The sequence below is a fragment of the Pan paniscus genome, chromosome 1 (assembly GCF_029289425.2).
Source record: "Pan paniscus chromosome 1, NHGRI_mPanPan1-v2.0_pri, whole genome shotgun sequence".
Classification (NCBI taxonomy): domain Eukaryota; kingdom Metazoa; phylum Chordata; class Mammalia; order Primates; family Hominidae; genus Pan; species Pan paniscus.
The window spans coordinates 184,647,333-184,661,046 of NC_073249.2; the positions used below are offsets into that span (position 1 = coordinate 184,647,333).

Here is a 13,714-nt window from a genome sequence, read left to right on the forward strand (position 1 = left end):
CTCATCCTAATCACCCCACCCTAATCGCCCTGCATTTCACTGTCGGGCTGGGCCCTCCTCCTCAAGGGCAGGGTCTGCCGGCCCCACACACCAGCACAGGGTGGTCGTGAGTGAATGTGCCTTGTTGGTGAATGAATGCAGGACCCAGCCCGGCTGTGGGTCAAAGTAGGTGCTCAGGGAGGGGCCGGGGCCCCCCCTGCCTGGCTCTTATCTCCTAGGGCTGTCTGGAGCCTTATCTGATAAGGCCTGACAGGTGAGCAGATGAGACTGACAGAGGCTTCCAGGTTACTCAGTAACCTGCCCTCTTTAAAAGTCCCGCTTCCCCCTGGCATCCAGAACAGCCACCCCTCTCTCGGGCACTGCTGCCATGAATGCCTTCCTGCTCTCCGCACTGTGCCTCCTTGGGGCCTGGGCCGCCTTGGCAGGAGGGGTCACCGTGCAGGTGAGTCCTGTGTCCCTACCCCGGCCCAGCTGGCTCCCTGCCCCTAGTGCCCAGGTCTGGTCCCCTGAGAGAGTACCTCCTCTTTGGGGCTGGATTGAGGGTGTGTGTCCGAGGCTTGGCCTTCTTCGAGGAGCTCCTGCTCAGTCCAGCCACACACAGACCTTTCCCTTCAACTTTGGAGGAGAAAGAAACCCAGTGGAGGGAAGAGGAATAACCATATGGGGAAGGCGGGGAGTTGGCCAATTTACTGAGTGTCCCATGTGCCGGCTCCTTCCCCAGCCCCTCACTGTGGCTCCACTATCAACCTGGAAGAAAGGGATCATTAGTCCCATTTTACAGAGGGGAAAACTGAGCCTCACAAAGGTTCTGTAACAGGCCATGGGCACATGGCTGTGGGAAGTGCAGGAGCTGGATTTAAATCCAGACCTTACTCCTCAGTTCCGTGCTCAGCCAAAGCACCCCTGTGGGTCCCAGGAACCACATGGACACCCCGGAGGTCCTGACAGATGGGTGTGCCTACCAGTGCCAATGCTGGCGACAGGCCAAGCTGGCACCTAGCGGGGGCCCTGATCTCTATCAAAGCCAGATTCCGGGAGGCCTTTTATTGCTTCTCAAACCAAAACCAGGCTGCAGGCTGGAGCTGGGGGCCCAGTAATCAGCCGCACCGCTCTCAGGCAGGGGAAAGATGGCCTGGGCTTGGCCACGTGGAACTACGATGCCTGGGTGCTGGTCCTTTGCCTCTCCCTAAAAATCAGCACACTGGCTCCTACTCATTAGGCACCTATGGTGTTCCTGGAGCTTCACACCCATTTTCTCCATTCCCCATACAACATGCAGAACTTGCGGGTTCCAGAGTGTCCAGCATCACGGAGCCAAGCCAGGACGTGGGGCCTGAACTCTGCCCCTCACAGTGCCCCACAGTGGATCGCCTGGCTCCCATATGCCACGAACACTGCCTGTGAGCACCACTGGGCTGGACCGGGGCCAGCACGGGGGGCACAGCCAGGAAGCAGGCTGCAGCCTGGCCTCATGCTCTGGGCTTCTCTCTTCCAGGATGGAAATTTCTCCTTTTCTCTGGAGTCAGTGAAGAAGCTCAAAGACCTCCAGGAGCCCCAGGAGCCCAGGGTTGGGAAACTCAGGAAATTTGCACCCATCCCTGGTGAACCTGTGGTTCCCATCCTCTGTAGCAACCCGAACTTTCCAGAAGAACTCAAGCCTCTCTGCAAGGAGCCCAATGCCCAGGAGATACTTCAGAGGCTGGGTGAGCAGCCTCCTTCCTCTCTGATTGGTGGGGCTCGGGAATACTCTGGTGGCACTTGAGGAAGAGATGTGCTCTGATTGGTGGGATTTGGAGGAAGGGCTCAGCTCTGACTGGTGGAACTAGGGAGCTTGGCTCTGATTGGTGGGTCTGTTCCATGCCCACTTCAATTCCAAGTTGTAACTGCTGAGGTTTGGGAACTAAGACCATTCATCTGGTCTTAGTTGCCTCTCTTTCTGGTGGAATCTCTGCTTTGATTGGTTGGTTTCAGTGGTCTGCGTGCCCTGGTTTGGGGCGAAAAGCCCAGTAGGTCAGAGTACGGGCCTGCTGAGATTCTCCTGGGGCTGGGTGGTGACGTACAAGCTCTGGGCCAAGGGCGGCAGGGGCCTCGCGAGGAAATGCTGGTTCTCACGAGGCTCCATCTCTGTTGTGCAGAGGAAATCGCTGAGGACCCGGGCACATGTGAGATCTGTGCCTACGCTGCCTGTACCGGATGCTAGGGGGGCTTGCCCACTGCCTGCCTCCCCTCCGCAGCAGGGAAGCTCTTTTCTCCTGCAGAAAGGGCCACCCATGATACTCCACTCCCAGCAGCTCAACCTACCCTGGTCCAGTCGGGAGGAGCAGCCCGGGGAGGAACTGGGTGACTGGAGGCCTCGCCCCAACACTGTCCTTCCCTGCCACTCCAACCCCCAGCTAATAAACCAGATTCCAGAGTACTCTGGGTGTTGCCTTCCTTCCTTCCTTCATCCCCTAGTCTATCCTGCCCTGGAAGCTCGGGATGTAATGTACTAAGCGAAGGACCCCACTCTCCCTGCTAAGCTGCTCACTGTCCCTGGGGCTGCCACAACACAGAGGCGTGGAGAGGATCTGGATCTCCAAACCACCAAGGCAGCGGGTGGTGGGGAGGGTTTGCTTTTCTTTCACATCTCCTGAGGTCACCAAGTTCACTGAGCCACATGTGAGCACGGGAGCCAGTCTGAGCTGGTTTGGACAACCAATACAGGCACTTGGCCCACTAGAAGACTGGCACCAAACTCTTGGGTATTCAAGGACTTGGCTCCCACCAGCCATGCTAGTGTGGCCTCCAGCCCTGACCGCATCCCAAACCACACCTCTTGCCATTTCCTTTGCTGCTGCTCACCTCTCCACTGCCCGTCTTCCCACACTACTGTCCAGGCAAACTCCTACTCAGGGTCCAAGGCTTTTGTTCCACGGCCTCTCCTCAAGACAACTTGCTCATCCCCCCAGGAAGAGTCTCAGTGCTCCCATTGTGACCTTGACCTTGGTGCTTTCTGGGCACTGTGATCACCCACAACCCTTGCACAGCTCTGGCCACCCTGTTGTGTAATGGCTTCTGTGCCTGGGGAAGTCTCTCTGACCTCCAGACCCACATGGATAATTGCATGAGGATATAAAACAGGGCAGGGGCCCAGCCACAGCTTTTCCAAGTACTGTGTGATCTTTGGAAAGTCACCTTCCCTCTCTGTGCCTCCACCTCTTCCTCTATAAAACTGGGACACTAATATTTCCTGCCTCCCGGGCTGGGTGAAATAATGCATATAAAGCCCTCAGTTCAGGCCTGACACAAACGTAAGAGGAATTCAATAAGTGGTAAAACAAACTAGAGAAAAGGGGACCAGGATCAGGCTGAAAGTGGTTCAGACAGGGTGAGGAGGCAGGGTGTGGAAGTGAGGCCTATTAGCAAAGGTAGAGGGAACAAAAAAAAGAGAAGGCAGAACTCCCAAGGGTCCATCTTGAGGAGTGGGGTGGAGGGGAAGTGTCTCAAGGGGGATTCCATGGGCTTCAGAATTCAAAACATAAGGTCTCTTCTAGTTGAGATCAGGAAGGCTTTGTGAAAGGGGAAGGGCAAGTGCATTTGCATCACCCCTCGAGATTTGCACTGGGATGCAGGGAATTTCAAAACCAGTGTGGAAGTAGGGAGAAAGAGAGTGTTGCAGAAGGTGGGAATGGTGCAGACAGACACAAAGACATAGGAATGGTTCAGTCAGGACAGAGTGGAGCTTGGGAGGGCAGACAGGACTGAGTTTGAGCCCTACTGTGTCATTTACAAGCTGAGTGTCCCTCTCTGAGGCTTGGTTTCTCATCTGAAAGTGAGGATGATAACAGACCCTACCTCCCAAGGTTGGCGGGGGATTAAGTGAGATGTATGGTAGAGTAGAATCATTTAATGCCCTAACTCTGGAGCCAGACTCTTTGGGTATAAATCCTGGCTCTGTCTTTTACAGCTATGTGCCTTTAGGCAGGCTACCTAGCCTGTTCTCTCCTCAGTTTTCTCATCTGTAAAATGGGGAAGATAAGAATCCATATATCGTAGGGTTGAGTGAAGAGTAAATGAAAAAATGCTGGAAAAAATTTTAAAACTCCCCTGATTTTGAACAACCACTGGGTCAAATAAGAAATCAAAAGGGAAATTGAAAAGTATCTTGAGACAAGTGAAAACGAAAATACAGCATACAAAAGCTTATGGGGTGCAGCAAAAGCAGTTCAAAGAGGGAAATTTATAGCAATAAATGCCTACATCAAAAAAGAAGAAAGATTTCATATAAACAACCTATTGTTTTACCTCAAGGAACTAAAAAGAACAAACTAAGCCCAAAGTTAACGAAGAAAAGAAAAGATCAGAGCAGAAATAACTGAAATAGAAACCAGAAAAACAATAGAAAAGATCAACAAAAGTAAGAGTTGGGTTTTTGAAAAGATAAATAAAATTGCAAAATCTTTAGCTAGATTAAGAAAAAGGGAGAATACTCAAAAGCATTGGAAGCTATCCCTTTAACATCAGGAACCAGACAAGGGTGCCCATTCTTGCTACTTTTATTCAACATAGTACTGTACTGGAAGCCCTAACCAGAGCAATTAGGCAAGAAAAAAAATAAAAAAGCATCCAACTTGGAAAGGAAGAAGTTAAATTGTCTGTATTTGCAAATGACATCATCTTATGTATAGAAAACTCTAGAGACTCTACTAAAAAGCTATTAGAACTAATAAGCAAATTTAGTAAAGTTGCAGATTACAAAATCAACATACAAAAATCAGTAGCATTTCTATAATTAACAATGAATGATCTGAAAAAGAAATCAAGAAAACAAGCCCATTTAAACAGCAACAACAACAACACACATCTTAGGAATAAATTTAACCAATGATGGAAAAGAATCATACACTAGAAAAACATAAAACATTGATGAAAGAAATTAAACAAGATACAAATAAATGGAAAGGTATTCCATATTCATGGATTGGAAGAATTAATATTTTTAAAATGTTTATACTATCCGGAATGATCCACAGATTTAATGCAATCCCATGCAATCCCTATCAAAATTCCAATTACATTTTTTCACAGAAATAGGAAAAACAATCCTAAATTCCCCAAATAGCCAAAGCAATGTTGAGCAAAAAAGAAAAAGCTGGAAGCATCACACTACTTGATCTCAAAATCTACTACAGAGCTGTAGAACAGCATAGTATTGGCACAAAGCAGACAACGAGACTAATGGAACAGAATAGAGAGAGCCCAGAAATAAATCTACACATTTACAATCTGATCTTTGACAAAAGTGCCAAGATCACACAATGGGGAAAGGACAGTCTCTTCAATAAATGGTATTGGGACATGCAGAAAAATGAAATTAGACACTTATCTAACCTCATGTACAAAAATTAACTCAAAATGGATTAAAGTCTTAAGACCTGAAACTGTAAAGCTACTGGAAGAAGCCAGGAGCAGTGGTGAATGCCTGTAGTCCCAGCTACTCGGAAGCTTGAGGCAAGAGGATCACTGGAGCCCAGGAATTTGAGGCCAGCCTACACAACACAGTGAGACCCTGCCAAAAACAAACAAACAAACACCAAAACCCAAAGCAAAACAAAGTAACAACAACAAAAAAAAATGTACTAGAGGAAACATAGAGGAAAACTTCTTGACATTGGTCTTGGCAGAGATTTCTCGCCTATGATCCCAAAACCACAGGCAACAAAACCAAAAATAGACAAAAAGGAGTGCAGCAAATTAAACTGCTTCTGCACAGGTAAGGAATGAAAAGAATCTATAGAATGAGACAAAATATTTCAAATGAAACATATGCTAGTGGATTAATATCCAAAATACATACAGAATTCAAACAACTCAATAGCAAGAAAACAACCCAATTTAAAAACAGGCAAAGCAACTGAATAGACATTTCTCTTTTTTTTTTTTTTTTTTTTTTTTTTGAGACGGAGTCTTGCTCTGCCACCCAGGCTGGAGTGCAGTGGCGTGATCTTGGCTCACTGCGACTTCCGCCTCCTGAGTTCAAGTGATTCTCCTGCCTCAGCCTCCCGAGTAGCTGGGATTACAGGCATGTGCCACCATGCCCAGCTAATTTTTGTATTTTTAGTAGAGATGGGGTTTCACCATGTTGGTCAGGCTGGTCTAGAGCTCCTGACCTAAGGTGATCTACCTGCCTCGGCCTCCCAAAGTGCTGGGATTACAGTGGTGGGCCACTGCGACTGGTGACATTTTTCAAAAGAAGACATACAAAAGGCAAGGAGGTATATGAGAAGGTGCTCAACATCACTAATCAACAGGGAAATGCAAATTAAAATCATGATGAGATATCACCTCACATCTGTAAGAAGGACTTTCGTCAAAAAAGAAAAAAAAAGATGCTTGCTGGGTATGGGGGCACCCACCTGTATGTAATCCTAGCTACTTGAGAGGCTGAGACGGGAGGATCACTTGAGCAAGGGAGTTTGAGACCGACCTGGGCAACATAGCAAAATCCCATCTCAAATAAATAAATAAATAAATAAATAAATAAATAAATAAATACACACACACACACACACACACACACACACACACACACTAGCAAAAAGAAAAGATAACAAGTGTTGGCAAGGGTGTGGAGAAAATGGAACCCTCACACACTGTTGGTGGAAAGATAATTTAGCATAGCCATTATGGAAAACAGTATGAAGTTTCCTCAAAAAATTAAAACTAGAAATGCCATACAATCCAGCAATCCCACTTCTGGGCATACAGCCAAAAATACGAAATCAGTATATCAAAGAAATATCTACAGTCTCATATCTATTTCAGCATGATTCACAATAGTCAAGATATAGAATCAACAAAGGCATCCATCAACAAATGCATGGATCAAGGAAATGTGATATATATACACAATGAAATACTATTCAGCCTTAAAAAAGAAAAAATCCTGTTGTGGGTGACGAAGTGGATGAAACTGGGGGACATTACACTAAGTGAAATAACCGAGGCACAGAAAGACAAATCCTACTTGATCTCACTGAAATGTGGAATCTAAAAAAGTTGAACTCATAGAAGTAGAGTAGAATAGTGGTTACCAGGGGTTGGGGTTTGGGAGGAAGTGGGGAGATGGTAAACAAAGAAGAAGGAAAAGAAGAAGCTCCGCCAGGCCCACAGAGAGCAGCTCGTTGATGCTAGTATCATTACTGCTTCTGGGCAGCAGCACAGCCGTGTGGCTGGCACATGGCAGGACTCAGACAATGGCAGTTCTCTTTGCTGTCTCCAGCAGGCAGGTGGGAAGCAGCGTAGCTGCAGGAAGCAGTGGGAGATAAGTCTAGATCTAGCTAGTGCACGAGCTCTGGTTAGACTTGGTAGGTGGCAGTGTGGAGCCATGGAGGAGTAGGGGCACCATCAGAGTTGTGCTGCGGTGCTCCTCTGGCATGGTGGGCATGGAGGGCCCACAGGATGCAGGGCCAGGAAGGAAGGTCTGGCCTGGCCCAAAGGTAGTGATAAAGGCCCCAGTGAGTGAGGACGGAGGGGTGAGAAGTAGGGGCCCAGAGAACTGCAGGAGGCATTGCAAAGGCCCCTCACCAGCCTTGCCTGTGGGGTGATGGCAAGGAGGAACCTGTAGCCTGGGAGATTGCAGGACTCATGAGCAGAACTAAGCTGCTGTCTCGGGCATGCACCCGGGTCTTCGGGAGCTGAGTTCAGATGGCACAGCCCCTTGGCCTCCAACTTTGCTCCTCTGCGGCTGTCCAGGACCAAGTCTTTGGGGGACCCCACTCTGGAAAGGCCCTGCTCCCAGAAGTTCCCAGCATGGCTCCCAGCCTGAATAAAGGCACTGAGGTTGGCTGCAAGGATGTGGAGGCTGCACTGGGTCCCCATGAGGCATCATCAGCTGGAGCAAGGCAGTAATATGGTGGTCAGAGCATGGACCCTGGCCCACATGTCCTGGGAAGTGCCCTGTCTTGTCATTTTGCTTGGTCTATGATCTGGGCTTAGTTTTTCTCTCTGTACCTGACTCTTCTTAGACTGGGTGGGGTGATAATAACAGTATCTGCTTCATCGGTCTGTTGTGAGGACTCCATGAGTTACCATGAGTGCCAAGTGAGTAGGATAGTGCCTGGGATAGAGTGAATGCTCAATAAACATTGGCTGTTATAATAATAATTATTATTTTTATTTTTTTTTTCATTTTTTTTCTGAGACAGGGTCTTGTTCTTGTCGCCCAGGATGGAGTGCAGTGCTGCAATCTCGGCTCACTGCAACATCTGCCTCCTGGGTTCAAGCGATTCTCTTGCCTCAGCCTCCTGAGTAGCTGGGATTACACGTCTGGCTAATTTTTGTATTTAGTAAAGACGGGGTTTCGCCATGTTGGCCAGGCTGGTCTTAAACTCCCGAACTCAGTGATCCTCCCACCTTGACCTCCCAAAGTGCTGGGGTTACAGGTGTGAGTCACCGCACCCAGCCTATAATTATTATTATTTTTAAATACAGGGTCTTGCTCTGTTGCCAAGGCTGGTGTGCAACAGTGCACACCAGTGGTGCAGTGGTGCAACAGTGGTGTGATCGCAGCTCACTATGGCCTCAACCTCCCAGGTTCAAGTGATCCTCCTGTCTCAGCCTCCTGAGTAGCTGGAACTACAGGCAAGTGCCAATACTTCTGGCTAACTTTCAATTTGTTCATAGAGATGGGATCTCCCTATGTTGCCCGGGTTTGTCTCAAACTCATGGCCTCAAGCAATCCTCCCATCATGGCCTCCTAAAGTACTGGAATTACAGGTGTGAGCCACTGTGCCTGGTGTTTGTTGGCTATTAATTATTATTAATATTCCTCAGGCTGCCAGGATGGAGAGAGGGTGGGAAGGCCTCCCAGCTGGAGCTGGCCAGATGGTCCCTGTGGGGCTGGGAAAAGTGGGAGCTTGGGAGTGAGGATGAAGGCCAAGGGCCGATCTTCTCACGCAGACCCCAGGCAGAGTCGGCCCTGATTACAGCTTGGGAGGGCATGCTGCTTGAATCTTCCCTCCACTCTCTCCTTCTGTCTCACCTCCTCCCTGCCCCAACCCCACTCCTGCGTCAGGAGAACAGTTGCTCTTGCTCTGAAGCTGGGGAGGCCTTGAGTTCAGCCTGGGGTTCGCCAGGTCTGGCTGGCTCTGGAGCTTCTGAGCTCTGTGATCCTGGATGCCTCATTCCTGCTCCGAGCCTCAGCTCCCTCATATTCGGGATGGGGTTCAATCAACTCCCCGGGCCTTGAAAACTTCAGGAAAATTCCTGCCTGGTATTTTTAGTCCCGTCCTTCTCCTCAATCCACACTTCTTCTCCAGAAGCTCCTCCCATGGCTCCCGGGGATGAACAAAGGACACGTGGACTCATGTGTTGTAGAATCTTTATTCAGGAGCTGGGCTGCCTCAGGGGCCTCCCCCTCCAACTCTATGTCCGATTGCTTTGCACCAGATCCAGCTGCTCAGGCCCTGGAAGGGTGGTGATGACCATGGTGGCCAGGGACCCATCTTGAGCATGGACGGGGATGGGAGGCTGCCAGGGTGGTGGGCTGAAGGGCGAGGTGTCCCTGGTGGGCTCAGGGTACCCAGGGCCATCTCAGAGGCAGCCGGTACACGCAACGTTCACACACAGCTCACAGTCGTCGTTAGCGATGGTCCCTGGGCAGGGAGAGAACTGGTCAGCTGACCTGAACCTGGGCCCTCTGTGGCCAGGCAGCAGAAAAGGTCTGCTTGGGAGTGGGCGGCATCTTCCGCAGACTGGGAGCAGGAACCTCTAGAGGTGGAGTGAGGGCTTGGGTTCAAGTCCCAGATGCTCTCCTTCCTAGCGGCCACTGGGCAAGTCACTCACACTCCCTGTGCCTGAGATTTCTTGTTTGCTAAATGGACAGGGTCACTGTGAGGAGATAATGCAGGCCCGACATGTCCCGGCACACAGTAGGTGCTCAGTAAGTGCTAGCTAGTTGCTACATTCTCGTGCCTGGCTCTGCACGATCCCTCAGGTTTCAGCTTGGCTGACACCTCCTCTTGGAAGCCTTTCACACCCCTGTCCCACCGCAGATGTCAGCCAGCTCTCCTCTCTGCTCCATGCAGCCATTGTCTGTTGATGGGTCTGTGCCTGGCGTGGACTAAGGGGACGAAGAAGGTTCCAGGCATGCCTGACTCACAGTGCCCAAACCGGGGAGTCCTGGGAGCCAGCGGGACAGGGCCTGAGTTACTTGAATCTCCCCATCCTCAGCCGCTGGGTGCTTAAGAGAAACAACCCAGGTGGACGAGCCTGGGCGTGGGAGGAGACAGAGCGAGGTTCTGCAGGGAGCGGGGGCACTTACTCAGGGTCTTGAAGATGCTGGAAGCCTCCTGCGAGGCGCAGACAGGCTGAAGGTCCTGAGGCAGAGCAGGGTGGTGGCACACGGTGGGCAGGAGGCTCTGGGCCTGCAGGCGGGGGCTGGGTGCCCACTGTGCCTCCAGGTCACTCAGCTTCTTCATGGATTCCAGCTGGACCCGGAAGCCTTGGTACTACAGGCAGGGGAGAGGAGATAGGAGCAGGTCAAGACCTGGTCCAGGGGCAGGCACTGCCATGACACCCAGGGTCGCTCAAACCCTGCAGATCCTCCGGAGCCTTCCCCGTCTCTATGGGAAGTCCAGGGCCACACTGGAAAGAGCCGCTGCGGTGAGAGGTGTGAGGAAGAAGCAGCAGGGCTGTGGAGCACAGTGGTTCGAGGCTTTAGAGACAGACAAGCCCTGGTTCAAATCCCACCTCTGCCCATGACCGGCTGCCTGTCTGCTCCCCACTCAGCCTCAGTTCCCTCATCTGACATCTCCCGTGGGGGCCTGGTACCAGGACACACTCACCAACTGAGTACGCCTGCCTGAGCTCACATGGCAGAGTGATGACAGCCCCAAGTAGCTGGTCTCCGAGGCCAGGGCTGTTGGGGAGGCCAAGTCTCCTGCACCCCTCTCTGGGACCCACTTTGTTCTTCCCAAGGAGACCATGCCCAGAGTCAGGGATGTGACACCCAGGGCCACAGACGTCTCGGCTATGCTGGGCGAGGCCAGCAGCATCCCCCGTGACGTGGCAGACAGGCCCTGCTGTGACGACTACTGCCACTCTCCCATGCCCCCTGGAAGGGCACTGGAACCCCCATAGTCTTCTATCTGGCCTTTGCACATGCTGTGCCCTTGGCCTGGAACAGTTTCCCATCCTCTGCGTCTGGCAACCTCCTGTTCATCTTGCAATGCCAGCTCAAGGGTTACTTCTCAGGAAAATTTTTCTGGAGCCTGTCCTCCTCCACCTACATGTGGGTGAATATACAGAACTGTGGGAGCATAACAGGGGGTCTCCTTCCCTTTCTGGCCTCCTCCCATGCAAGGAGGAGCCTTCTGTTCCACACCCTGACCTCTGTGACCAGCACAGGCCTTCGAGGGGAGCAGCGCTGAATCAGTTTGGTGTTGTCATTGCCATCATCACTGCCATCGACATCTGGCTGCCTCCACCCACCAGCTGCCTTGGTCTCGGGGCTGTGATGGGTGTTGGGCTGAGCCCCGGACCCCGTGCTCCCCCGGTGCCCCTCTGAATTCCCAGTACACCCTCTCCAGCCTAGCCTCCCACCATGGGGCCCTTCAGGCAAAGGGCACGCTGGCCAAGGGACTCACCTGGATGTAGACTGACTGTGTGCTCTGCAGCAGCAGCAGGAGGACCACGGCCACTCCTGGCAGGAGCCCTGACACAGCCCTGCAGCCCATCGCGCTCCCTGGGTTCCCCCTGCCGCTGTCCACCGTCTCCCATCTGTGTCCCTGCCTAGCACCTCCTTATAGGTCAGGCTCAGGAGTCCTGGTCACTCATTAACTGGCCAGCTGGGGTGGGGTTGACAGCTAGCTGGCTCTCTGACAAGCCGGGGCTGGTTCCTAGGAAGGGGGTTGGGGGCGAGGAGGGCAGGAGCCCAGAGTCTATGGGAACACAGTGCTTGAACACCGAGTGCCTGCCATGTGCCGGGCTCTCCATGGGGGCCTTGGAGCACACCATCATTCACTCCTCAAGACATCTGTGTGGGTGTGATGACAGGGAGGCCATTTTACAGACAGGAAGAGTGAGGCTCAGGAGGGAGGGTGGCTTGCCCCAGGTCACGGAGCTAGTTAATGTCAGAGAAGGGGCTCCAGCCAGGTGTCCTTGGCCCAGGTCAGCCCATGGTCCTTTCTCTGGGGGAAGGATACAGACAGAGAGGCTGGTCCAGGGCAAAGTGGGCAGACACTGCTGATTTCAGGGTTCTCAAGACCCCACTCCCCCAAGATCCACATCTCTCTCACTCCCTCTCCTCAGTGCTATTTAACGACTATCTTTCAGACCAGTCCTGGCCCCAGGTTTTGAACCTGCCTCTGCTTGCCATCTCCCACCTGTGCCTGGGTGCTTCAGGCCATGTTTGACCCATCTCACCTGTCTGTGCTTTCAGAAGCCAATAGCCTAATCCAGCATGGAGGAAAAGGCAGTAGTGCTGGAGGCAGATTGACCCGCATTCAAATCCTAGACCTGCTGCAGCTGTGTGATTTAGGATAAATCACATCAATTCAAATGGAACCTTAGTTTTCCCTTCCATCAAATGGGCATGATACAACCCCTCTCGTAAGGTTGCTGTGAGGGCCCCGGCCCACCTGAGGTTGCCCTTATCTCCTGGGTAATGCATCCATAGCAGCCCCTGAATCTTACAGTTGCCTTCTAGGCAATGCATAACCTACTGCCCCAGTGGTTGAAGGTTGGGTCAGAGAGAAGAGGGCAAAGTCTCTAAGGGTGATATCACCACTGCCATACCAGGCAGCTGTAAACAGTGCGTGTGCCAGGGCTCAGCTCTGCCAGGCACAGACTCTGGCATGTGGCAGGCTCCCCTGATGTTGAGCCTGAACGTTGGATTGAAGCCCTGATAGCTCACCTTGGCATTTAAGATGCCACTCCCAAAAGTGGCTAAAATCTGATGTCATCGTGCTTCCCCATACCAACCCTATTTGCACAGGTCTAATCCCATCTCATGTCTTTGCCTACTCATTCCACCTGCCTGAAATGCCATCTTCCTTTTTCTTATCTCAGACTGAAATGAAGAAGAAGCTCAAGTGAACTTTGGAATTTCTTATGTATTGCTTTGAATCCAGACTTCAGCCTTTGCTCTTTAGAGTCTATGGAAATGAAGGGAATCTTACATGCCCTCTAATCTGTAAAATGAAAACAACCATCTGGGAATAATAGCTCTCATTTCTTGAATACTGTGCACAAAGCTATGTTATAGTCATAATCCCATTGAATCCTAAAGGATAGGTTATTCCCATTTTACAGATGAGTAACCTGAGGCCCAATGAAGCACCATGTTTGTTGTCACTGTGGGACCAAGAGGGGTAAGCAGATTTTCTACCTGGAATTCTTGCCTTTGCTCAGCCTGTGGTGTTATAGAAAAAGGAACTGAGGACTTAGAGATAAGGAGAGCTGGGTTCAAACCCGAATGACAGCACTTACCAGCTGTGTGATCTTTGGTACATTACTTAGCTTCTCTGAGCCTCCGCTTCTTCATCAGTAAAGTAGAGAAAATAGTAATAATAATTTTTAAAAAGACCTCATAGTGGTTGTTGTAAGGAAAAACTGAACGATACCTGTCCCAGGAGAGCCTGTGACTCTCCCTAAAACCAACCATTTCCCCAGCATGTGCCTGGCTTATGGGGGATGCGTCATGAAGAGGGGTTTCCCTGCCTCTCCTTATGTA

The 13,714-nt window shown here is 50.9% G+C and overlaps 2 protein-coding genes across 2 annotated transcripts; one reads left to right on the forward strand and one right to left on the reverse strand.

Annotated features, from left to right (window-relative positions):
- The first annotated feature begins 334 nt into the window (after window positions 1–334).
- On the forward strand, window positions 335–2,416 carry GUCA2A (guanylate cyclase activator 2A). Its single transcript, XM_003812883.3, has 3 exons — window positions 335–442; window positions 1,496–1,703; window positions 2,136–2,416. The coding sequence occupies exons 1-3, from the start codon at window positions 368–370 to the stop codon at window positions 2,198–2,200; spliced, it is 348 nt and encodes a 115-aa protein (XP_003812931.1). The 5' UTR covers window positions 335–367; the 3' UTR covers window positions 2,201–2,416.
- A 6,854-nt stretch (window positions 2,417–9,270) lies between these two features.
- Window positions 9,271–11,717, reverse strand: GUCA2B (guanylate cyclase activator 2B). Its single transcript, XM_003812884.3, has 3 exons — window positions 11,628–11,717; window positions 10,304–10,490; window positions 9,271–9,635 (listed from the first exon to the last, which is right to left on the reverse strand). The coding sequence occupies exons 1-3, from the start codon at window positions 11,715–11,717 to the stop codon at window positions 9,574–9,576; spliced, it is 339 nt and encodes a 112-aa protein (XP_003812932.1). The 3' UTR covers window positions 9,271–9,573.
- Window positions 11,718–13,714: the final 1,997 nt, after the last annotated feature.

What these genes read in the sequence shown, in the direction of transcription:
- GUCA2A (XM_003812883.3), top strand. Translation starts at nt 368, where the DNA reads ATGAATGCCTTCCTGCTCTCCGCACTGTGCCTCCTTGGGGCCTGGGCC. An exon ending in CAGGAGGGGTCACCGTGCAG is followed by an intron (nt 443 to 1,495) that starts GTGAGTCCTGTG and finishes TCTCTCTTCCAG; the next exon opens with GATGGAAATTTCTCCTTTTC. An exon ending in GGAGATACTTCAGAGGCTGG is followed by an intron (nt 1,704 to 2,135) that starts GTGAGCAGCCTC and finishes TCTGTTGTGCAG; the next exon opens with AGGAAATCGCTGAGGACCCG.
- GUCA2B (XM_003812884.3), bottom strand. Translation starts at nt 11,717, where the DNA reads ATGGGCTGCAGGGCTGTGTCAGGGCTCCTGCCAGGAGTGGCCGTGGTC. An exon ending in CACAGTCAGTCTACATCCAG is followed by an intron (nt 10,491 to 11,627) that starts GTGAGTCCCTTG and finishes CCCTGCCTGTAG; the next exon opens with TACCAAGGCTTCCGGGTCCA. An exon ending in CAGCATCTTCAAGACCCTGA is followed by an intron (nt 9,636 to 10,303) that starts GTAAGTGCCCCC and finishes CTCCCTGCCCAG; the next exon opens with GGACCATCGCTAACGACGAC.